This window comes from Tenrec ecaudatus, chromosome 1, assembly GCF_050624435.1.
Source record: "Tenrec ecaudatus isolate mTenEca1 chromosome 1, mTenEca1.hap1, whole genome shotgun sequence".
Taxonomy (NCBI): Eukaryota; Metazoa; Chordata; class Mammalia; order Afrosoricida; family Tenrecidae; genus Tenrec; species Tenrec ecaudatus.
Genome location: NC_134530.1, coordinates 225,811,773 through 225,837,950, shown reverse-complemented (window position 1 = coordinate 225,837,950; position 26,178 = coordinate 225,811,773). Strand labels below are relative to the sequence as shown.

The following is a 26,178-nucleotide window of genomic DNA, read 5'->3' as shown; positions in this document are numbered from 1 at the left end:
CACCAAAGGGAAATACAAGAGCTAACGGATGACGTAGCAGAAGCTGCACACAAGATCACAGATCTCACAAACAGACTAGAGGAGGCTGAGAACCATATCAGTGATCTCGAAGACAATCAGGCAGACCTCAGCAAACAAGAAAGACATTCAACCAAGATAATAAAAGAGGCAGAAGAAAACCTGAGATCAATGACAGATGTTATGAAGAGGAGCAACATCTGAATTATTGGCCAACCAGAAACAAGACACAGCAAAGAAGTTGACAGCTAAACTAACAAGGGAATTTCCAGAAGAAAACTTTCCCACCCTAATGAATGAGAATCAGTCACTCAAACAGGGAGCAGAGAGGACACTTAGTAGACTAAGCTCCAGGAAGAACTCACCAAAGCATATAATAGTTAAACTATCCAACTTCAAGGAAAAGGGTAATCTCCTAAGAACAGCAAGAGAAAGGAAGACAGAAACATACAATGGCTCTCATGTAAGAGTATGTTTAGACCTATCAGCAGAAACTATGAAGAGGAGGAAAGAATGGAGTAACATCTTCCAAAAGCTGAGAGAAAAATTGCCTCCTCCAGAGTCATTTACCCTGCTAAGTTATCTATTAAAATAGAAGGAGAGACAAGGGTTTTATAGGACAAGGAAAACGTAAAGAATACACTGCAAGACACCCAACCCTAAGGAAGATCCTTGCTGACTCACTATGGCCAGAAGACCAACGTCCACCAAGCACAAACAGGAGAACACCATATAGCCCAACTCCAACCAGAAACAAACGAGCCAGTCACAAGATAACATGGTCAGAGGGAAAAGAAAGCAAGAAAGAAGCCCCCCCACAAAGACACAGCACAGTGATAAGAAGGGTGATAGAAAAACACCCAAATTAAAAGACACGAGATGTCAGCAATGAATCCACAGATCGTGATAACTCTAACTGTCAATGGCCTTAACTCCTAAACTAAAATAAAAGGCTTTCAGACTGGCTTGGAACACATAACCTATTTATCTGTTGTCTTCAGGAAATCCATATTAAGTTCGCAGACAAGAATAAACTAAGAATAACAGGCTGGCGGAAGATATACCAGGCAAACGGCAACTCAAAAAAAAAAAAGGAGTCATAATCCTAATCTCAGACAAAATTGATCTCAAGGTTCAAACCATAAAAACAGGAAAGGGGTGGCACTATATAATGTTCAAAGGATCACTTTACCAGGAACCAGTGAGCATAATAAATATATATCAGAGACCCACGAAATTTGTCAAGCAAACTATTCAAACCATGAAAAACGATATCACAGATTCAACAATTATAGTAGGTAACTTTAGTACCCCACTTTCAGAGAAAGATAGATCATTGAGAAGGAAGCTCAGCAAAGAGACTATAGAACTAAGCACTACAATTAGACAACTAGATCTGATAGACCTATTTAGAGCTTTCCATCCTAATGAAAAAAAAAATCACATTCTTCTTAATCATGCATGGCTCGTTTTTGATAATAGACCACATGCTGGTACACAAGTCAAGCCTGAGTAAATTCAAACACATAGAGGTTATACAGACGTCCTCAGATTACCATGTCATAAAGCTAGATATCAATCAAAGGACGGCCAGAAAAACAAGGGTAAACAATTAGAGGATGAATAATGATCTGTAACATCTGTGTGGGTACTGACCCAGATTAGAATGGAGATCAGAAAGTTTATAGAAGCTAATGAGAATGAGAATACAATATATCTAAACCAAAGGGATACCACGAAAGCAGTCATCAGAGGTAGCTTGATGTCAATAAGGGCATATATTTGAAAAAAGGAAGACAGACTTATGAAGGATGTGCTCTCACAAAACCCCTAGCAACTAGAACAGAGTCAACAGAGCAATCCCTCCAATAGCAAAAGAAAAGAAATAATCAAAGTGAGGGCAGAGTTGAACCATGGAAAGACAAAAGAACAATGCAGAAGATTAATGCAGCAAAAGCTGGTTCCCTGAAAGGATCAACAGAATCCACAGACCACTGGCAAACTTAACCAAAGAAAGGCAAGAGCAAACAACAATAGCCAGGATGAGGAATGAAACAGGTGGAATCACTATAGAGCCTAATGAGATTAAAAGGATAATCACAAAATACTATGAAAGTCTGTACTCTAATGAATTCAACAATGTCAAAGACATGGAAAAATACCTGAAAACAATCCCTCCCTACACTATCCCATATAGAGGTAAAAAAAAAAAAAACTAAACAAACCCATAGCAAAAGAAGAAATAGTTATGGTTATTAAGAAGATACCAACAAAAAAGCTCCAGGACCAGATGGCTTCACAGGAGAATTCTACAAAGCATTCAGGGAAGAGGTGACACCGATCCTCCACAAAATAATCTAGAGTGTAGAAAAGGATGACAAACTCCCAAACTCATTTTACGAAGCCCATGTAACTTTGATACCCAAACGGAGTAAGGATCCCACAGGAATAGAGAATTATGGACCAGTATCTCTAATGAGCATAGATGCAAAAATCTTCAGCAAGATATTGGTCAATAAAATTAAAAAGTGTATAACATGCAACATCCATCAGAATCAAGGCAGATTCATCCCAGGAATGCAGGGATGGTTTAACATCCACAAATTCATCAATATTATACACCACGTTGATAAGAAAAAGTATCAGAACCATATGATATCTATAGATGCAGAAAAAGCATTTGACAACATCCAACACCCATTCCTAATTGAGATACTCAAGATGATAGGAATGGAAGGTCAATTCCTCAAGTAAATACATGATAACTATGGAAAGTCAACAACTAACATCATAGTCAATGGAGAAAAGATGAGATCAATCCCACTGAAAAAGGGAATGAGACAAGAATGTCCCTTGTCCCCACTTCTATTCAATATCATACTAGAGGTCCTAGCTAATGACATAAGAAAACGAAAGGACATTGAAGGTATTGAACTGGGAGAGGAGGAGGTGAAATTATCATCACAGATGACATGATTATGTATATTGAAAATCCCCCAAACTCCACAACCGGAGTACTGACGTGATAGCGGAATGTGGAAGAGTGGCAAGATACTTGATCAACAAACAGAATTCGATTGGTTTGCTATATACATTGGACAAGACCATGGAAGAGGAGTTCAAGAAGGCAGTACCCTTCATAATAACCAAGAATAAATTGAAATATCTAGGGATTTATTAAATAAAAACCAAAAGACCTATACAAGGAAAACTATAAGACCCGCTACAGGAAACCAAAAGCAGCTTCCACAAATGGAGGAACATCCCATGCTCATGGATTGGAAGACTCAATATAGTAAAAATGTCTATCCTACCCTAGTCACTACATAAGTTTAACGCTACCCTGATTCAAATACCAACAACCTTCTTCAAGGAATTGGAAAAACTGACCACCAATTTCATATGAAGAGGGAAGAAGCCCAGAATTAGCAGAGAACTCCTAAGAACAAGAACAAAGTCGGAGGGCTTGCTTTTCTTGACTTTCACACCTACTGCACAGCCACAGGTCAAAACACTCTGGTACTGGCATAATGACACACAGATGAATGGAAAAGAACCAAAAACCCAGAAATAAAACCATCAGCTTATAGACAACTGATCTTCAGCAATGACTCCAAAAGCATCAAGTGGGAGAGCGATGTCCTATTTAACAAGTGGTGATGGAAATGATGGAAATCCACATGTAGAAAAGTGAAGTAAGATGTCTATCTCACCCCATGCACAAGAACAAACTCAAGGTGGATCACGAGCCAAGAAATAAAACCCCAAACCACCAGGACCATTAGCAAAGCAATTGGGACAAACCTAAGGACCTTGGCACAAGGAATACAAAGGCTAGCTGCAATAGATCAGGGTACACATACAGGGGAACCTGAAGTCAACAAGTGGGGTTTCCTAAGGATAAAACACCTGTGTGTGGAAAAAGACTTTACCAAGAGGGTAACAAGGAAACCCACAGACTGGGACAGGAATTTTAGCAATGACACAACTGACAAGGGGCTTATTACAAAAATCTATAATACTCCCCTTGCCTGCAAAAAGAGAGAAGTTAACCCTTGAAGAAGTGGACAAAAGAACTGAAATGAAGTTTCACTAGGGAGGAGGCCCATGTGGCCAATAAACATATGAGAAAATGCTCCCGATCATTAGCCATCAGAGAAATGCAAATAAACAATCAGGAGATATCATTTACCCCCTTAGAGACTAGTTCAAATCAGAAAATCAGAGAGCAATAAATGTTGGAGGGGATGTGGTGAGATAGGAACTCTCCTCCATTGCTGGTGGTCTTGTAAATATGTACAGCTGTATGGAAAGTGGTCTGGCGATATTTTTTTTTAAATGGAAAATCTACCTTATGACCCAGCCATTCCTCTACTGGGCGTATACCCAGAAGATTTAAGAAATAAACCATGACCAGTCATATAGGCTCCAATGTTTATTGCGGCGTAATTCACAATCGCAAAAAAATTGGAAACAACCTAAATTTCCATCAGTAGATTAGTGGATCAATAAACTCTGGCACATACACATAATGGAGTACTATGCATCACTAAAAAGCACTGATAAGCACACGAAACACGTCTTTTCATGGGAAGAGTTGGAAGAAATGATGCTAAGCGAAGTCAGCCAATCACAAAAGGAGAAGCACAGCACGAGTCCCCTGAGGTAAGTGTAATGAGCACGGTAGGTATAGAAGAGAAGTCACGTTTATCACAAAATCCAGGTTGAGATACAAGGAGTGGAGAGGAGGTTGGACCCAACCCAAGGAGGTACATGTCGGTCCAACACAAAAATGGGGAGAGGAGGGAGGGAGGAGGGAGTAAAGGTGGGGTGATGAAAGTGAAATGATGACAGAGGAGCAGGGAACTAACCCACCCAGGGGGAGAGTACTGATCTTGTCTCCACAGAATCGGGAATGGGCACGCAGACCCTACCACGGTGCATCAAACCATGAGGACAACGTGACCATGTGGAAGAATGCATGAAGAGAGAGAACTCGAGGGCTGGCCCCAACCAGAGACAAACTGACTCCCTCCCTAGAAATAGGTGTGACAGAGAACAACACTAAACCTACAGGTTGAGGAGAGGCCATACCACATCCACATGGAAGCAGACTGGGAGGGAGGAAGAGACAGAGAGAGCCAGACTGGACCCCACTCTTGCACACCAGGTCCAGAGGATGATGTCCCTGTGGGGAGCTAATGGGATACAGAGGGGACTGGGTGGCCAACAACGGCTCATGCCACATTGTCCCCTAACTGAAGCAGACTGGGACAGAGGACATTGGGTCACATGGTGGGAGGTGGTGTGGTCTGAACCCCTCACAGTGGAGCGAACCAAGAAGGGAACATACCAGACCAGTAGCTGGAGCAAGGTAGAGCTACAAAGCTCCAGGCCGGGAGGGGCAGCAGCTCCTGGACAGTCATGAAAGCCAGTGAACAGACCCGGGAGTTTTGTATATTTCTTCTCTCTCTTTTCTTTTTCTTTTCACTTTCCAATCTTTTTAAAAATCAGTTTGGGCTATGTCATAGTTGGTGTGCCTACCTATATAGAAAAGGCATGGGAAGCATGCCTGAGGAGAAAGTAGCAGGACCAGTGGTCCTGGGGAGACCTGGCGGGTGAGTGTACTGGGGGAGGGGGAGGTGAGTAGGCAGCGCCACAGACGGGAACAACCAGGGTGTTGGAGTCAATAAGGAGGAGATAGTGATCTGGGTGGAGGGGTGGGGGTGTCAGAGCTACAGCAAACTAGCTAAGAGGAGATACCAAGAGGAAGAAATAAGGGAAAAGTGACAGTGGTGCAGGAAGAAGGTAAAAGGAAACAGAGGAAGGACCTAGGAAGCAAAGCAATGGATAGAGGTATAAACATAGCAGTGTACATATGTAAATACATTAGTCCACGGCAATACACTGAAGTAGGGGATGGACTTCCGGCCTCTGCTCATACCCTCCCTCAATACAAGAACACTTTGTTGTAACAAATAGGCAGTCTGAGATGTTTACTCTCCCGACACAATTGCTGAAGGCAAAATGGGTGCATAAGCTAATGTGGTGAAGAAGGTGATGGTGCCCAGCTATAAAAATATATAGTGTCTTGGGTTTTAAAGGTTTGAAGTTACACAAGCCACCATTCAGCAGAGACACAAGTTCACATGGAAGCACACCACCAGTGCTACACCCATCTGTAGACCATCTAACAATCTCCCCATGAGGGGTCACAGGGAAGGGATAAGTCAACCAGTGTGCAGTAAAGCATCGATGAGACACACTATCTTCCTCTGGTTCCTTGAGGCTTCCTCACCCCCTCTCCGGAACATGTACACAGGTATAGATAGGAGATGGGAGCTCACGACACACAGAATCCAGGAACAGGAGTGGGAATAGTGATACCAGAAGTGTAGGGGGAAGAAGGGGAGAGGAAGGGAGAAAGGTGGAACCGATCGCAATGATCGACACATAACCATACACCATAACAAAAGAAAACATGGGGCAATGGAGACAGCGGTTGGTGTGAGATATGAAAATAATAACAATGTACAATCTATCAAGGGGTTATGAGGGTGGCGGGGTGGGAGGGGGGGAAACAACAGGAGCTGATAGCAAGGGTTCAATAGAATAGAAAGTAAATGTCTAGAAAAGGATGAAGGCAACATATGAACAAATTTGCCTGATGCAAGCGATGTATGGATTGTGACAAGAGTTGTAAGCGTCCCCAATAAAAATGGAGAAGAAGAAAAAAAAGAATTGAGGATGCTGTTGAGCCAGGTTTGCTTTTCCTCAGAGCTCTGTTGCTGAAACCTCAACCTCAGTGTCTTTTCTCAACAGGAAACCACCACCCCATGGTGGACACATGGAGCCCTGCCATTCAGGCTCACAGAAGCTCACTTTGTTCTGATATAGGCCCAATCTCTTGTCACCAGCCAACCTCTCTCTATCGGCTTGGGTTCAGAGTACACTTACTTCACTTTACATGAGCATTTGAGGTAAGCCTGCCATTGCAGATGTCCCATGTTTCCCCCTTGAGTGAAAACCCTGAGTTGAAAAATGGCAAGTGACAAGTCTACTCAGAATCCAGGCATGCTAAACTGGGACTATGACACAAACAATGTGGCTTCATGGCCCACATGAAGATAACCCAGATTATTCTACATCTTTTGTGTTGGTGTGGGTTTCAGGCAACTAGTGGAATCATTTTGATTTATGTTATCCATCATTCGTTATGATCTACGTGGTTCATGCCTTTGCATAATCAGTTAAGTCCAGGTCATTTTGGGTCATCTCTACCTTCAGTGAAGATCCATCTGATGCCAGTCATGAGTTCCCTTGTTTCAGGGCCTCATCTGAATCAGGCTTGAATTTCTTACACTTCCCTGTTGACACACTGCCACGAGTGTTTTCTACTGATCTCCAGCAAAATTGCACTTGTGTGTGATATCAATGGTATTGTTTGGTAATTTCCACATTCTACTGGATCGCCTTTCTTTGTTTGCAATGGGCACCAATATGGATCTCTGCTAGTTGGTTGGTCAGGCAGCTGTCTGCCAGCTCTCTCGGCACATGTGATTGGGCACTTCTAGGGGTGCATCTGGTTTATGAACCATCTCAACTGGTGTTCTCCCCATTCCCGGGGGCTTGTATTTTGCCAGCACTTTCAGTGCACCTTGGACCTCTTCCTTCAATGCTGCCAACTCAATTATGTGCCGCCTCCTGAAATGGTTGAATGCCAACCAGTTATTGTGATCCCCTGTATTCCCTCCATCATCTCTCGTTCTTTCTGCCATCACTCAAGAGTTTGACCATGCAATCCACAAGCATTTTTTTTCTTCAGTTCATTTTTTTTGGGGGGAAATGTCTAGTGCATTCTTCCTGTTCATTTCATAGCACTTGCTTTGTCTTCGCTGGCTGCCTGTTGAAATCTTCTGTTGGGTTTATTCACTTCATCGGGATAGGAAAAAGCAAGAGAAACCCAGAGCATGGCCCCTGCCTCACCCCATAGTACATTCCTCCAGGAACAATGTCAAAGTGAAGAGCGGATGGGTGAGCACAGATGTGACTTTCATCCTACTGTTGAGGGGGCTCCTGAGCAAAAGGCTCCTGCAGGTCGAATGAACCTGGAGGCCAGGGGGAGTTGAGAGGAAAGGACTAGGGGTGGAAAAGCACTCTGCTGAGTCAGAGTGGAGAAAAAAACAGTGGTCATGGTTCCCTTCCTTCCACCTGATAACGAGGTTTCCGCTGAAGAAAGCCTCTGCTGAAGACCTGATAAAGAAGCTTCACGGCAGCGGTGCCTGAGTTATGAAGACACAGCCCTGCTGGGCAGCAGGGTTGAGTCCTTGACAGACTCCCCCCAGAGACTGCAAGGCACTGGCTGGGGTGCACCAGGCCTGGGGTGTGTTCAGAGCCTATGTTAGGCCTGGGAGATCACATGTAGGCTTGTAGCCAGGAGCCAAACTCTCTCTCTAGTGACACAGATAACTAAGGCATGTAAACAAAAATGCCCCTAGTCACACACAGCTGATAAGTGGTAAGGCTGCTTCTGTGAGTCATGCTCGTGTATCTCTAGAATCCATGCCTTTAGCCACCAGCTACACTGCCTTTCAGGGGAGTCATTTCTCTCTCACTTTCTCAAAAACTCTACTCCAGCAATACTCTCTTCTCCTGCTCTTACATCGTATCTATTGTCACAAAACATCATTTTCTCCTTATTTTCAAGTAGAACCTGTTTTGATCCCACATTTCCTTCCAGGGAGCCCATTTATTTCTTTACAGCAAAACTAAACGTTGCCCACACACACCCTCACTGGCTATCTCCAGTTTTTCTGCTCCCACTCTGTTGGAGGTTCTCCAGTTAGACTTTTGCCCACAACCACTCAACTGAAATGGCATCCGTCAAGGTCACCAATGACCTCCATCACTGTGTAAATGCTAATGCGAATTCTTACTTTCTTCACATGGATTCCTTGAGGTTCCACTCATTCCCAATTATGTAGCTCAGGCTGAGACTCCCATCCCTGACCTGCAGGTGGAGAAGTGATGATTGCTTTCCATGCAGAAGACCCAGGTTTGAGACTCCGATGTAGGACCTCATGTGGAACCTCTCTCCCTTTACTGGCGGAGTGGTCGGTGTCTGTTGGCGTGGGGCTGGGTCACTGAACACGTTCCAGTCATCATGCTTGGAAAGTAGAGGGGCAGCCCAAATGAGGTAGAGGTGGGCGCTTGATAAGATGGATTGACAGTGGCTTAACAGTGGGCTCAAACATAAGCACAATTGTGAAGAGGGAGATGGGCCTGGGCAGTGTTTCATTTTGCTGTACATGGGGCCACTGCGAGTTGGAACCGTTCTCATGGTCAATAACAATAACCAAGAAAGCCTAGGAAGCACAGCCTGGTTGGCCTGCTATGGGACACCATTGATATGAACCCCATGGGTCACAGTGGTCTACAACAATCACGGGATGACACAGGACTGCCCAGGCTTCTGGTTCAATGTCTACGAGGTTCCCATGAATTGGTGCCAACTTGATGGTGGCTAACAATAACAGTGTAAGTACATGTTGATATCTATGTTAGGATTCTCCAGGGAAAACTAGGATACGTATGATTAGATAGATACAGCACAGAGGAATTAACAGCTAATTAGTCCACAGCAGTAGAGAGGGCTCAGTTCAACTCACTTCCATGAAACAGTATACTGGAAGTCTTTCAACTCATGAGGGTTGCTGGGTCCAAGGTCAAGGAAGCAGAAAGCTGGGTCTTCCCTAGGGCAATGCAGGCATTCCAGACACAAGCAGAAAACAGCAGGGCAGGTCACCAACAGTCAGCTGCTCAGGGCCAGTTGGGATATCGAACTCAAGCAATGCAAGAAGACAGGATCTGCCATCCTCAAGCTCAAGCAATGTATACACCAGCAGTGTGGCGAAGCAGGTCTCAAAGGAACTTCAAATTCTAGGGACACATCCATGGGTTGGCTGTCCCACAGGTAGTAAGCTCACAAGTTGAGGCAGACAACTAGCTAAAGCAGCACCTGCTGGTCGGATCACCAGAGAGCAAGAGGAAGAGTGAGTGGAGGCAGGGCAGACAGAGGCATTTATCTCTTTGCCCTCTAACCAAACTAAGACCTATTAATCCTACATGTTCCTATTGGCCAGGTTGGTACAATAAACCGCCTATGACAATATCTAAAGGGTATGTCAAACTGATTATGCCTAAAAAACAAGTTTCTAATCTCTTTGCTACTAAAAAGGGTCTTCTCCACTTCAGTTAATGGCTACCTATCCTTTTTCTGTTGCTTCGGTCAAAAACCGATGTCATCCTTAGCTTTTTCTCTTTCTTAATTTCACACATCTAATCCTTTAATAAATGCCACGAGCCCTGGTGGTGTTGTGGGTTATGAGTTAGGCTTCTAACCACAAGATCAGCAGTTTGAAACCACCAGCTGCTCCACAAGAGAAAGATGAAGTTTTCTCCTCCCACAAAGAGTTACAGTCTCAGAAACCCACAGTGGACTTGCTATCCTGCCTTGTAGGGTTACTGAGTTGCCCTCATCCACCAACCACATGCAGAAGCCGAGTGCTCAGCTACTGGGTCATCAGGGCTCTTTCACGGAGACCTTTGGAGTCTGAAAGGATCACAGTGACTTCAGGGGAGAGATGGTTCTAGTTCTGGCAAGGTGGTGGCCGGAATGCTCAAGGCACGTGAGTGAACAGTGAGACAGTGCACACTGGACATTAACTAAAGAAAACAAAGGGTGTAATAAGACACAACTTCTTCCCATTCAAGTGTCCCCAGAAAGTTGATAATGGTAAGCCTGTGGATTAGATATGATGGGACTCCAATTACTTTGGCGAGCAAGTATTTCCTACAACAAGCACCTTTTTAATCAAAATAAAAATCCCATAGGAGAGCAAAATGACCTTGGGATGGGAAAAGTTAATCTCATGGCAAGTTGAAGTAATTATGATTCCTACAGGAAAGTCTCACGCTAGTACAGTCATATGTTGCTGGATGTCCACAGTATGTACTGTGAAATAGGACATTGTGTGATTTGGATGTAGTGTGAACACCATAAACGAAATCACAAACGGCAGCTTTCATGGATTTTCTGCCTGTGTTGGCAGAGTTGGGTTGCTAACCACAAGGTCAGAAGTTCAACCCCACCAGCCACTCCAAACCCAAAAGATGAAGCTGCCTGCTCCTGTTGGGAATTTGTCTTAGAAATCCTTGGAATGGACTCAGTGGCAGTGGGGTGTTTTGTTTCTTTTTGTTAGCTATTTCAGAGCATTCCGTTTCTCTGAAATTGAGGATTTTTCTTCTTAGTGGTAATATTTTCAAAAGGAAATTAAACAGATAAGTGATAAAACTCAAGACATGTGGATTAGATATATCTAGCTCTGGAGCTGAAGCATACATACTAGTAAATTTTTATTTGTAAGTAAGCACTACTTTTTGTGCAATTTTTTTATTTGTAAGTAAGCGTTATTTGTAAAATAATGATAGAATGAACAAGAACAGCATATATGTAGGCAAGTGACATGGGCATTTATTGTGACTCTCAAGATACATGCATTCTGTCATGTATGCACGTTACCACTATATGCCTGGCAGTGTAATTGCTTTGTGTGCAGACATGAGATACATGTTGCTGTTGTGTTTGCTATGTCTGGTAATATCCACTTTGTCCTGTTCTCCAGTCAGGATTTCTGAACTCTGTATGAATCTTAAGGGACCTCAGTGTATATGCAGTCACATGTTGTCTAAAAGGATATCATGCGGCACCTTTCTGTGCTTATTCTTTTCTAAGCTGTATCTATCTATCTATCTATCTATCTATCTATCTATCTATCTATCTATCTATCTACCTACCTACCTATCTAGGCATATCTGTATCTGTGGGTTGGAACTGACTCAATAGTACCTAACATATGATAAGCTATCAAAGCTACCTACTGCCAGGTATTTTAATGTCAAAGTTCAATATTTCCCAATATCTACAATGTCTAAAATGTTTCTTTTGGAAACCTGTGGGCCTTGGTTTACCCTATGAACTGAGTCAAACTGGGATGGAATGCTTGGATTTTGTCATTTTCACTTTTCAACAAACTGCATTCCCCCTCTCTCCTCCCCTAGGCTTTGTTACTCGGAGCAGGAAGCACTGTTTGTGGGCTCCAATCCTGTCAAGATCATCTACTTATCCTTTCTCAATGGCATCCTGTTTTGAAAGACTCCTTTCCGACCAGTCACCCACTCAGCAAACACAATGTAAGCACCCGTGGTGTTCTGCCCATGTGTTTAACACATAGGACACTTTCCTTTCCCAGTATATTGTCCTGAGCTTCCCGTGGTAGACCGAGGGTTTGAGGGCAGGCCCTGTGTTGTGGTCATCCTGGTAACCCCACCTCCTAACACGTGGTAACTGGTACACACAGGTCGCTTTCTATATGCTTATGAATAACTGCATCAGGATGGCCCTTGCTAGCCCAGCAACCACCAGGCTTGTCACAGAATAGGTACAGCAGGTCTTCATAGCTAACAAATTATTAAGTGGACCTGTGCTTCATTCCAGAATGTTTAGGAGACAGGAGAGTTAAAAGAATTTTCTATTATTAGAAAGCAATAGGGCAGTTATTAATCTTGCGCATTAGTGATGATTGTGGCTGTCGGCAGGGGGGAAAGTCCTACTGTTAGAAATGCACATTGAAGTAGTTATAGTGAAATTCCATAATGCATATGAATTACTTTAAAACACACTTCAAGACGATGACAACAGATGAAACAATATGGCAAAAATGTTTATTGCTACATCAAGCTCTGTGCATATTCTAGTCTAGATTAACATTTTAAAATGTTATTTGGCAATATGACAAGACTGGTGGCATAGACCTTACTAATTCAGCTGCTAACTTCAAAATCAGCGGTTCAAAAGCAACTGCAGCTCCCTCTGGAGTAAGATGGAGCTTTCTACTCCTGTAAGAGTTAGTGTCTCCGCAACTCACAGGGGCAGTTCTACCCTGCTCCATATGGTTACTATGATTTGGCATGGGCCCCATGGTAGTGAAGATATTAATAATTTAGAAATTAATGTGATTGGCTTTGGGTAAATCAACAGTAAATAAAGGATATCAAAACTAATATGAGTGGGTATGACATGCATAGAAAATATAGTATAACTGAGTGTTTCACAGTAAGTTAATCAAAAGACACCATGCTAAATGAACTATGGGAAGAAAAGGGAGGAAATCTCTTATTTAGTAATCATTTACTCACATTTAAGAAAATAAATTTCAAAAGCATGAGACAAAAATCTGTGATCAGTTTATTTCTATTTAGGGAAAATAAATTTTTCTTTATCTTCTTGAATGCACGAGCATTTCTTATACATTTAAAACTAATGTATTTACTGACATAAATAAATAGAAATAAATTAATTTAATATTACAAAAGTATATGATTTACAATTTTGCTATGAACATCTCACTTTGCAAATATAGAATATTTTCTTATGTTAATAAAATATTTGGGCACTATGCTTTGTTGTAAGGGCAAACTTGCAGGGATCTATCTTACAGCTATTAGGTGTCCTCAGAGTTCCTTCTCTGTATTTGTGTAACAAAGGAAGAAACAATCTTATCCATGCCCCTCCCTTGCCAACAACTACCCCAAGAAACTCAATACGCTGGGGTTATTAGCATGCATTTTCTTTAAAATATTTTGCCAACTCATTTGGACTGGTTTTAAAATAATAAGGAAAGATGGAAGTTCTTTACACTCAAGATTTATAATGTATTTCAGGGTCTTCAGATAATTTGCTTAGAAGAGACTGTTTCAATTTTTGGTTTGTTTTTAGTATCCAATTCATGTTTGTTTGTTAATCATTGATATCCAGTCCCTGGTGTTTAAAAAAATTATCCAGCTAATGTTTTCCCCTTTTGATTTCTCTTTTAAGTAAAAATAACTTTACTCATCTAGTGCAAATGAAAATACCACGAATTTCCCTTCCCCATACTCACATTCTAGCCATGGACCAAGCTCTGTACCTCCCTCCACATTCACGAGAGCAACAGCCCTCCAACCCACCAGTTCTATTTTCCAGAGGTTTTGACATATTCACAATGTGATTTCAGGCTAAACTTTTCCCTTGTTTCATAGACATTCATGAGGCTTAAAGACAATGATAACATGCAAAACAAAGAGCACACTGTTCAACATTGTGTCATCTCATCCATAGCGGTATAAAGAAACTAGAAATAGTCTGTGTACTTGTGTGCACTTTCTTCTTCGGAGCTCTTCTTTGGCTATCGACTAGCCCATGGTAACTAGCGTCATAAGCAAAAGTATCAACGCTACACTTGTGTTTCCTGAAAGTTAAAAAAAACAAGTTAAAATCAAAATGATTTTATCTTTACTGGTGTTAAAACTTTATTTTCAAGCTACTGTGTGATAGAATAATTAATAGGTTAATTTGGGATGCAAATAAAATGCAAAATTAGTACATTTTAGAGTCTGGACAACTCATGTCTGCAGTCATGAGAGTTTAGTAGACATAGCAATACCAATTAAACACCAATTGCATTTCTTAAGATTAATAAGGGCAAAGTTAGAATCAATTAAGTTATTTTCAGATTAAAATAAATGAAAATTCCCTGAAGAAACATATCCTACCTGTGGGTTAGAGAAAAGATTAGTCAAGAAAAGATGGCGCTTGGGGAGTTTCATAAATACATCCAAGCTAATTGGTGAAATAATTTTGTATAATACAAAAATATCTTTTAAGAACTATAAACATGACATAAAAATGGTGCTTAAAACAAAGTTTTACATTTCCCAAACAACCAGGCCAAAGGAAAACAAATGCAGCACACAGGCCAATCATCTCATGGAGCACATAGCGTTTGCATGAGAATGGCCCTACTGCAGCATTTTCTGCCCATTGCCCAGCCCAATATTTATGGAATTGTGAAGCATCCAATCACCATAACAAACTGAGAGCAAAGTGCCAGGTGAGCTGATGAGCATCTCCATGAAGAGTCAAAAATAGGTGATGTGTCATGCTAATGAGCGATTCTTGTGAGAGGCAGAGAGGCGGGGAAACAGACCTGCTTGTCAATAATAGAAGCTAAAACTTCTATTATCCACTTATAATCATAGACAGACCCGCAGCCAACTACATTGATGGATATTATGCACACCACAGAAACGGGATTGTACCAGAACCATATACCTTTTATAATTTACCCAAAGTTCTTACTGTTGAGGCACCACCAGTCAGAGTTAATTGGTGAAAGACAACATTGAGGGCTTTGTTGTTCTCATGTGTATTATAAGAGCTGGACAGCAGAAAGGGGAGAGATTAGTTAAAGGGCATCCTTTTAACTTCATCAAAATGTGAAATCAAACATTTTCTTGCAGTGCGTATCTCTTTCATTAATGAACATGTTCCGAATCAACCCAGTGCATCTCAGAGAAGTGAAGAAAAAGCCTTTCATTGGCAAACCCCAGGGTCACCAGATAAACCTAGTTACTACTGCTCTCTATCCTGATCGAGGTCAACAATTTAAATTCCACCCATAGGAATTAAGGAGCATCACCAACCATACACAAAGTTAGTTCTCCCTCTTGACAGCATATACTTCAAAAATCAGGCAAGCAGAGGGTTTTTGTACGTGTGCCTGTGTTAAAGGCCAGTTCCTCTTGTTGAGTTTGCATTCATTTTACTCTGAGTTCCAGATTTGAGGAATTATTGGGATTTAGCGCAAAATCCCAGTATGATTCAAACATGAGATATTCCCTCCTCCTACTTTCCAGCATTTTTTATTCTGTTCAGAAGATCATGATCAATTTAGCTGAGCACAGTCTGTAAGCCAAGAAAGCACTTGGGGAAGTCTACACATATCTTCCCAAACCAAGACGACAAGCACCTGAGCTCGAAAACACATTCTTTCACAGGAGCCGGAAGGAGGAGCATACCTACGATTTGTGGCCTGGTTAATTTTCACAGTAAGTTTGCTGAGGCAGCAGTACCTGCCTGACTTTAGAAGACATTATATGACTTAAAATTCCTAGGGCTTTTTTTTTAATGGGCTGGGTTCTAAACCATGTTCTTAAAAAGTTTCTGAAAAGAGCAAGTTATATTTTTCACTACACTTTATTTTATAGCACCTAACAATCTACTGACATTAAGAAATAATGGTAAAAATTAAGACAATAACAAAAATGGTTGTTGTAATGATTACTTTTTTTTCTAATGGTAACTTTTACTGAAAGATTAAGCCATTAACTGCTTTAAAGGGCATTGAATACTTTAGCTTAAATAGGCTACAGTCATATTACTAAGTTAAGGAGAGAGATGCATTAGAGAGGCTGGAAAGCACATAGCTCACATCATCCAAAGAATTCAAGTAGACAATTTAGTAACAGCATGAAAAAACAGTTGTTCTTAAGAAATTGATGGAGGGTAGAGGAGAAGACAGATATAAGCACAGTTTTGAAATAAGTTTGCATGGACCCCACATGGGCTTTTCTAGCAAAACAATGCTACAAAGCAGAAGAGGCTTCCATTTAAACAATCCTCTTAGTCTATAAGATACCTTAGGCCAAGTACGGCATTTGTACTAAACAAGTTTGATGGAGATCATATCTCTCATGATACAGCTTTTTTTCCTGAGTGTTGTTTTCATAACATTAGATTACTTTCTATGTGCCAAGAAATGCCCTAACCTCTTTGAAAATGGCACTTATTTGATCTCCATTACAACCAAGTAGATACTACATTTCTCCTATTTTACAAATGACGTAACTGCGGCACACACAGTTCAGTTGCTTGGTCACATCAACTTAGGATGTCCACTGATCAGATAAATTCGCACTCTTCACTACTGGGATCTTTGGGACTAGACGTGGACTCGAGCAATATAAAAATTCAGCACAAGATCTAATCACATGCAATCTAACAATATGTTAGAGATGGATATTTCTGAGATTTCTTTGTACTAAGCAGAAAAAGAAAAGGTGAACTGATGGCAACATGTGAGATTTTGTCATCCGAACGACTTTTCTTTGAAACTTAGTGTCCTCGGCTACACTGAGAACTTTTTAGAAAATCCCACACACGCACAGACACAGAGTCTGTTTATCCTGGGTGAGCACAGACACAAAGAATGCAGTTTGCACGTCCAAAGTTGCAAAAATGTGAAGAAGAAAAAGGTTTTCATGAAGAAGAAGAAATAATATTTCACTGGAAAGAAGCTAAATTTCCTGGAAGAATAAATTTAAAGAAAATCACCGGAACGTCTGCTCACCCTGATTTTCCACACTCCAAGATAATTTTGACTAGAACTAGGGTACCAATTATAATACCAGCAACCAGTCCTTGAGGGGGGAAATTTAAAAACACAGTTAATAAAAACACAAACAATGATACGACAGTGTAATTTCTCAGTGATAAACGTACTGGATGCATAATACAATTTAATGAAAAAAAGCAACAGAGGACACACAAATGACTTCCTTACATCACAAGACTGAGGATATTTCAAATAAAGTACTGCAGTGCTCAAATCAAACTGGACAGGTTTGAGAGGATTCTACAGTACCGACTTCACCACGCTCAATTTAAAATGCTTTGGTCATTCACTTATGATCACTGGATTCTGTAACTTGATATCTTGAGAATATAATTTCGTCCAACAGTTTCATTTTGTAGAGAGCTAAACTGAGGCTCGGAAAGGCAAAGGCCATAGATCGGCCCGTAACAAAGACAGCAGATGAGCGGGCATTTCCCTCTCATCTATCCTCATTAAAGCAGGGAGGGTAGCATGGATTTACTTTGCCTATAGAATATGTTTTCCAGTGTTCAGTTTATTGTAGAGGATACTTCATTTAGGAAAATCAGTATCTAATTATAGAATTGAAAGCAATATTTTGCCTTGCATGATGTTTTTTTAAACATAGTTCCTTAAGGCCATGCACATCACTGCACGACCAGATGAGTTCACGTTTGCTGTTGTTTTTTAAGTAATCTGGGTCTTGGTCGGGTTCCAGACGAATTTTTTAATTAAGATAAAATGGACCGTTGCCTCAGGGGCTATCTGCAAGACTCGTTTTCAGTTCCTGTGCTGTCCTAACGTGCGCTCCAGATATACTGATGCATTCAGTCTCACGGAATGTTTGCCTGCTGCTTCGTATTCTTCGAGCGGTATTTCCTCCACCCGCAGTTTTTCTTGCAGTATTTTACCCAACCATTTTCTTAACTGATTCCCTACTGCTCTTATCTTTAGCATAGAAAGACTCTACCCATTAAGCAAACTGGAGTGCCTCCGAAATCTTGGAATTCTCTTTCTCTCACCACTTTCCATACTCTCACCATTTATAGACACTTCAGAAACATCCCATTTGGTAAATGAAGAGAGAAATCTGTAGGGTCCCAAGTATCTAGAGTTTAGATTCTAGACACCAGAAGCAAAGGGTTTTTCCTAAAATGCTGACCAGCAATGTTAATCAATAAGAAAGTTGGTGGAAGGAGATGGTTCAACAGAAACAGGAGAAATTGTGAGAAACACAATTCAGTGTAAATGTTTCCTCTGTCAGTTAATGAGAATATTATCTCCCGAATAATACTTTCAGGTATAGAGGGGATCATGATCTCAAAATCCATGCAGTATCTACAGAAAACCATCCCAGAAATGAATCCATTTCAGATTTATGCAACTTGGGATAGATTAAACCATGAAATTATAAACATCATTGGGCTTTTGATTGAAATGTTCGTAATTAACAATATGAAGAGGACTTTACATAATTTAACAACATTTTGTTGCTGTTTTTTTTTTAAAGAAAAGGGAGAATTTTAGTGATAGCCCTACTACGTAAAACTCTATGGTCTTTAAAACATTCTAAAGCAGTTATTCACCTTCTATCTCATTTCAGCACCACCACCATTTAATAAATATCCATTAAATTGCATTGAATGATATAATCCTGCACCTGAGAAAACTAAGGCCAGGAAAAGATAAATTAAGCAATTCATTGCTAGAGAAAATCTCATTTCTAACCAAAGGTTTATACCATGAATTTAATTGTCCATATAATTTCTAATCAAAATGCTAAAGATTTGTCATACAAAATCTATATTAGATGGGTAATATATTCTAACTACAAGAGCTACGGGTAATCAAATGTTTGTCTCCTTTTCAAAAACAAATATGGCGGCTCCAGACTTAAAAGTGAAAAAACTAAGATCCAAACGAAATTTTTATTAATTTCCAAACTTGGGAATTTTCCACTATACTGCATTACAAAATACTACCTCAAACATGAACACTCAATGGGAGTGATATCACCTTAATGTGGCATTAAAAGTCATAGTCTTTTATTTAAAATGAACAGATATACACACAGTACCCAAACAGATTTATGGTATATCTGTGATATGAGAATTTCATGTAGGGATGATTAGAAAAAATAGGTTATAAAGGGGCAATAATGCATAACAGAATTGAGAAACAGTAATACAGAGCCAACAGAAGAATATACCTATTCATATAGTAACCATCTTTGTTATCTGACATTTCATATTCATAACAATAATTTTAAAAATACTATTTGACAACTCCAAATTAACGAGAACATATGTCGAATAGTAACAAATGATGAGGCAAAATGCGAGACTCACCCTAAGGGGGATGGTTGAGCTTGTGTGTCAACCTGGCTGAGCCATGATGCTCAGGTGTTGGGCCCTTCTGTAATAATGTAATTTGACATGTAGGTAATGATACAGTCATCTTCATTTTGCAATCTGATGTGGTCATCTTCCATTTTTGCACACTGACCTGGTCTCTGGACCAAGTTGCTAAGTGAGGAGTATATCTTTAAAATGCACACTACAAGCATCACTCACAAGGCAGAAAAGGAAATCCTGTGATGCTTACTCAGTGCCACCGAGTTAGTTCTGACCGAGAGGGACTCCACGCAGGAGAGACTGAAACGCTGCCTGCTCCTGCACCGCCTTCATAATCTTCATTGTATGCAAGTCCCATTGCACCACTGTGCCAATTCATCTCTCGAGGAGTTTCTATGTTTTAATCCCACATGCAAGGAGGCAATGATAAACACAATGCGTGGGCCAGGTGTGTCTTAGTCCTCAAAGTGATATCTTTGCGTTTTAACAACTTCTGCAGCAGATTTGCTCAGGATACTGCTTCTTGGATGCTTCATTCAAGGATGTTGATTGTAGATTCAAATAAAATAAATCCTTGACAATTTGAATCATTTATCCATTTGTCATATTGCTTCCTGATTCAGTTGTGAAGACGTCGAGGTGTAACTCAGCAAATCATCCAAGTCCTCTTCACTTTCCACAAGCTAGGTTGTGTCATCTGCATATTGCAGGTTGCTAATAACTCTGCCTCTAACCTTTTAAGATCAACAAGTAGGGCAGAGACATCCTGGGGGTGTTGGAACAACAGCAATCTAGCTGAGAGGAAGTACTAAGAGGTGGAAATAGGACGAGTGTGATTGGGGTGAGGAGAAAAGTAAAAGGAAGCAGAGGAATAATCTAGAAAGCAAAGCTATAAACAGAGGTATACACATAGGTGTGTACATATGTACATACTTGAATTCATAACAATAGAGATATTGGCCTATGTACATATATTTATATGGCAATACCTTGAGGTAATAGACGGACTTTGGACCTTTCCTGATACCCTCCCCCCATAAAAGAACACTTCGTTCTAACAAACTGGCATTCTGTGATGCTCACCATCCCGGCACAATCGCTGAAGACAAAATGGGTGCATAAGCAAATGTGGTGAAGAAAGCGGATGGTGCCCAGCTATTAAGATATAGTGTTCTCAGAGGTCTTAAAAGCTTAAAGCTAAACAAGCTACCATGTAGCAGGGAAGCAACAGGCCCACATGGATGCAGCACACCAGGTGGTGCAATTATGAGATATCGGGACCAGGTAACAGGCACCAGAAGGCCCATAACAAACAAACATATTGTTGAGAATGAGGGGTGGCAGAGCAGAGATCTAAAGCCCATCTGTAGACAATGGGACAGTCCCCCCACAGAGGGATTACAGGAAAGGGATGAATCAACCAAGGTGCAGTAAAATACCGATTAAACACACAACACTCCTCTGGTTCCCTGATGCTTCCTCCCCGCTCACTGTCATGATAACCCCAGCGCTGCCTCTCACTTCAGACTAGACCACAGCATGTACACAGGTACAGATAAGAGCTAAGAGCTCATGACACACGGAATCCAGTAATAAGAATAGAGATACCAAAAGGGTAGGGGAAATGTGGGGGGAGGAAGAGAGAACCAATCGCAATGATTGACACATAACCACACACATCCCTCCAGGAGGAAGAACAGAAACCATGGGGGAACGGAGCAAGAGGTCAGTGTGAGATATGAAAATAATAATAATTTATAATCTATCAAGGTGGGGAGAGAAGAAGAGCTGATCCCAAGGACTCAAAAGAAAAGTCATTGTCTAGAAAACTATGATAGCAACATATGTACAAGTCTGTTTCTTGATACAACTGATGTATGGATCATTACAAGAGTTGTAAAAGCCCCCCAATAAAATTATCTTTTTAATAAAAAAAATCTGCCTCCAATCCTGGTGCCACATTCTTCTTTAGATTGTCTGGTCTCCTGGGTTGTTTCCTTAGCATACAGATTGACGACGTACGCCGAAAGCACACACCCTTAGGCACCTTTTCCTGCTTTTAAGCCATGCAGTGTTCCCTTGTCTTGTTCAAACGACTGCCTTTTGGTTTGTGTACACAGGTCCCACATAACACAATTAAGTGTTCTGGATTCTCATTCTCGTAATTTCATCCTTAATTTGTTATGATCCACATAAACAAATGCACAGCTGAAATTTGGCCACCATGGGCGGAGCTGCTGGAGTTTGAAACGCAGGTGGCACAGAATCCCAACAAAAGCAAACCACAGTACAACGGATTGACAGGCTCTCTCTTAGCACCGTTAAGAAAAAAAATTCAATCACATCCCAAGATCAAATATCAACTGCATCGTTCACTTACATTGCAATGCAATCAATAAAAATATCTCTTACTTTAATGTGAGAAGTGACTTAATTCACAGAACAATTTAAGAAATAAAGATAATTTTAAGTTCATATTATACAACTATAAGATCATCGCCAAATGTTACCATGATGTCTTATGTAATAGGAATGCGATTGATTTTTCGTATTGAACATAATCAGCCATCCAAAAGATTTCTAGAAAACCACAGCGTATGCCCCTCCAGAATCTCAGAGGTGAACTTTCATTGAATGATACTGAGCACATGAGAAAAAATGCCTCTATTCAACTCATCACTTTTAGGAACACCGAGAACATGTTTATTCCTGTTTGAAATGTAGAATACCTTCTGGAATGTTTCAAGATAAATCATTTAGGAGCAATTCATTCAAAATATAAAAACATTTAACAAGGTAATTACTAACAATGATAATGATGCCTTATTGGCCCATGGCTAATTCATGCATGCAAAAGATAAGTGTCAGCTTATAATGACATAATCTAAATATATACATTTTAAACTTAAATCCTACATATGTGCTATTGGACTATATACTTAACTGATATATTGCCTTTTTGGTATGCCAACTTAGCTGAAACTGCTGCTGAACCAACACTTTCCTTACTATCTTCTTGAGAATCTATTGACCTTGCTGGTAATGCACAATCATCAAATCACAAGTATGGGGAGAACAGAGAGGACTAGACCCAATGCAACACATGGCTAGAGCAACTGAACAAGGACAACTTTGCTTCAAATAACTGAACAAAGAAAGCAAACACCAATGCTCTCTAGTTGACTCCAGCTCCTGGTGATCCCACGGTGTGGCAGACCAGAACTGTGCTTCTTAGGATTTTCCGTGGCAGACTTTTGGGAAGTAGACTGTCAGACCTTTATTTTGAAAGGAGCCCCTGGATGGACACGAATCCCTAACCTGTTGGTTAGCAGCTGAGCTCAGTAACAGTTTGCATCACCCACTCACTCACTCCCTATCATCGAGTCGGTGCCAACTCATAGTGACCCTATAGGACAGGGTAGAACTGCCCCTGTGGGTTTCTGAGGCTGTGATTCTTCAGAGAAATAGCAAACCTCGTCTTTCTCCTCCAAAGCAGCTGGTGTTTCTGAATTGCTGACTTTATGATTAGCAGCCAAAGGTTTACCCATTATGCCCCCAGGGCACTCTGCACCCCCCCCACAAGACTACTCTTACATCACTGAAAGGGAAGGAAAGGGAAGGAAGGTGCAATCAAAGGTAGCACTCTTTGCCCTGTTCGAAATCGGAAAGACATCCAGAAATGATTATGATTAACCATCGTATCTGAGGGCAGAAGCTGCATGGGCAAGTGCTTCCTTCATGGAGTCCCTCTGCCCTAGAATGATGCATCGAGACAACGGGCACGCAACAATACATGATTGACTCGAACAATCTGGAGTTGTCCAAAAGTTACCTTGGCACAAGGACATGGTTGAGAATACTTAGGAACATACCATACACTTAGGGGTTTCCATAATACATGTTGGACTGTAGTTACCCATTTTCTCTTCGGTACCCATAAACACCTCATTTCAATAGTACTCCTAAGACAGTTAAAAGACAATATTCTCTTCCAGGAATATGGATTATACATCCCACAATGATGACATTTTCTTTTAGCTGCTGGAGAGTCAAACTTACCAGATGCAAGGATTATAGCACCTGAAGAAAAAGAGAATTACAAAAATTACAAAAAGTTTAAGAAGGGACTGATTTGAAGCAACACAATAGAAATATCAGTAAACAACACTTGAATGTTCCAAAGTCACTCATAATTTCATAACTAACAGACATACTTAAAATCAATTTCTGATAACAATGATATGTTATTAATCTAACCAATCAATATGCACACCAATGCCTTCATATGTTTAAAAGAATCAACACTATACACAAAAACATGATAAAGAATGACTGGCTATCAAAACCAACTCTACCTTAATTTGATTACATGGTTTGAGGGCACAAACAAGTTTGAAAATGCAAATAATACAGAACTATTGATCCAAACCTACTATCATGAAAGCTACTAGAAACCACATCGTCATAGCACCTTTTTACTTATACCTTTAATGACTATGAATTAGATGGTGCAAAAATAACTTTAAAATAAATTTATTTATAATAAGCAATCTGCTCATGTTAGTGAATAAATTTACTCCAAGTGCCATTGATAACAGGCAATATGACACAGATGACTAGGTACCGGCTCGGGAACCAATTTGTGATGGACTGCGCAAGGTGCCATGTTGATGTTTCAGTTAACCACTGGGTTGCTAACCACGAGGTCAGTGAGTCAAATCCACCAGTCTGTCCCTGTGAATGAGTAGAGTCTCAGAATACCTGAGAATCAGTCCCACTCTGTCCTAAAGGGTTGCTGTGAGTCAGACTCGGCCTAATGGCAGTGCGTCAGGTGTGGGGAGATGCACTGTATCTGAATGGTGTAATTATTCTGTCGTTCCTCATCCCAAAGCAAACTCACTGCTGTGGAGTCGATGCTAACGCATAGCGACCCAAGAGTGCTCCCGAGTTTCAGAGACTGTAACTCTTTACAGGCGTAAAAAAATCCCTTTTCCCCTGAGGAGTGACTCGTGGTTTGGAACTGCTGACTTTGCAGACCAAAGCCCATCTCGTAAGCCAGGAAGGAGCCTAAAAATCCTTACCTTGCAGGGTTGTTGTAAGACTCAAAAGAAAAAAAATCAACCTTACTGCCATTAGTCAATGTTGACTCACAGCAGCCCCCTATGGGTTTCTGAAACAGAAACTGGTTGTGGGAGTAGAAAGCCCAGTCTTTCTCCCATGGAGGTGCTGGTGGTTTTCAACTGCTGGCCATGTGGGCTGCAGCCCAGTGCATAACCACTAGACCACCAGGTTGTAAGACAAGAATTCACAAATTTGAGTCGTGTGGTACACACACATTATACGTTCAGTAAGTGGTATTTAATTTTTTATTAAAAGCTAAAAAATAGTTTATCACATTGTTTTCCTGGAAAGAGTAGATTGTACATAAAACAGAAAATTGGTCACCTCTCTTAGTAATATTTTACTATAGCAATTTCTTCCTTAGACTGTTTAAATTTGATAAACAATCTTGTGTGTTTTAAAGAAAAGTTAGCTCTGTAAGATATTTATAAAATTAAATAACAGTTATTTCTCTTTAAAGAATAGGAGAAACAATGGATTTGGGTGTTTTCAACCTAAAAATTGTGGACTGCAGAAATGTAATGAAAAATTTAAAAGTCAATAAGGAAATGAATATTTAAATCATACAAAAATTAAAGTAAAGAACTAAGTCTAAATGTCTTAACACAAACAAACCTCAGTCTCAATGTTAAGAAAAGCAAAACTAAAATGAGAAAATGAAATCTGTAACATTCCTGTAAACTATAAAAAATAAACAATATTTTCTACCACTTATAGATACATATATGTAGTACAAGAATAAAAATTAGAAGAAGCAAACACATGAACCTCAGGACAGTAATAGGAAAAACAGGTGTGGAGAAATGAACCTGGGGGATATTGACAATATTTGTAATGTTTCCTAAAGTCACCTTGGTAATGGCAAAACAGGTTTCAACATAACAATTACGAAAGTTGGACACATTATTTAAAAAAAAAAACAATGGTTTGAAGACATGGGAGAGTAACCTAAACCAGGCAGCATTGAATCCGGGACAAGAGAGTGACCTGTAAGGAGAAAGATCCAGACTTGTATCTGAGGGCATTTCTGGCTGTGTATTGGGAAGTAAAAAAAAACAAACAAAAAACAGTCCTATTGGCACTCAGGCCTGACAGAGCTTCTGGGGAAACAAAACCGAAAACAAAACGTCCCTCACCACCATGGAATTGAGTTCAACTCATAGTGGCTCTATAGGACAGAGTAGAGCTGCCCCCACGGGTTTCCCAAACTGTAACTCTTTATAGGAGTAGAAAGCCTCATTCCTATCAGGGGGGAAAAAGTCTATAAAAACTACCCAAGTTGTGAGATAAAATATCTTATTATTAATAAAAAGGGCTTCGTTCATCCATTCAGCAGCTCTTCCAGAAGCCCACAAAACATCTACTGCCACTTT

General features: G+C 40.5%; 1 protein-coding gene across 13 annotated transcripts in view; it reads right to left on the bottom strand.

Annotated features, from left to right (window-relative positions):
* Window positions 1-12,838: 12,838 nt before the first annotated feature.
* CD55 (CD55 molecule (Cromer blood group)) overlaps window positions 12,839-26,178 on the bottom strand; it is a 36,008-nt gene continuing 22,668 nt past the window's right edge. For 2 of the 13 annotated variants that reach the window (XM_075529669.1, XM_075529723.1), the window contains exons 10-13: window positions 23,744-23,764; window positions 17,307-17,376; window positions 15,230-15,335; window positions 14,230-14,366 (exon numbers count right to left, since the gene is read on the bottom strand). In XM_075529669.1, the coding sequence (XP_075385784.1) occupies window positions 15,233-15,335; window positions 17,307-17,376; window positions 23,744-23,764 (194 nt within the window). In that variant the 3' untranslated portion in view covers window positions 14,230-14,366; window positions 15,230-15,232. Of the gene's footprint in view, window positions 14,367-15,229; window positions 15,336-17,306; window positions 17,377-22,248; window positions 23,765-26,178 lie in introns of those variants that run through there. The other 11 variants (XM_075529663.1, XM_075529677.1, XM_075529687.1 and 8 more) reach the window with 10 other exon arrangements.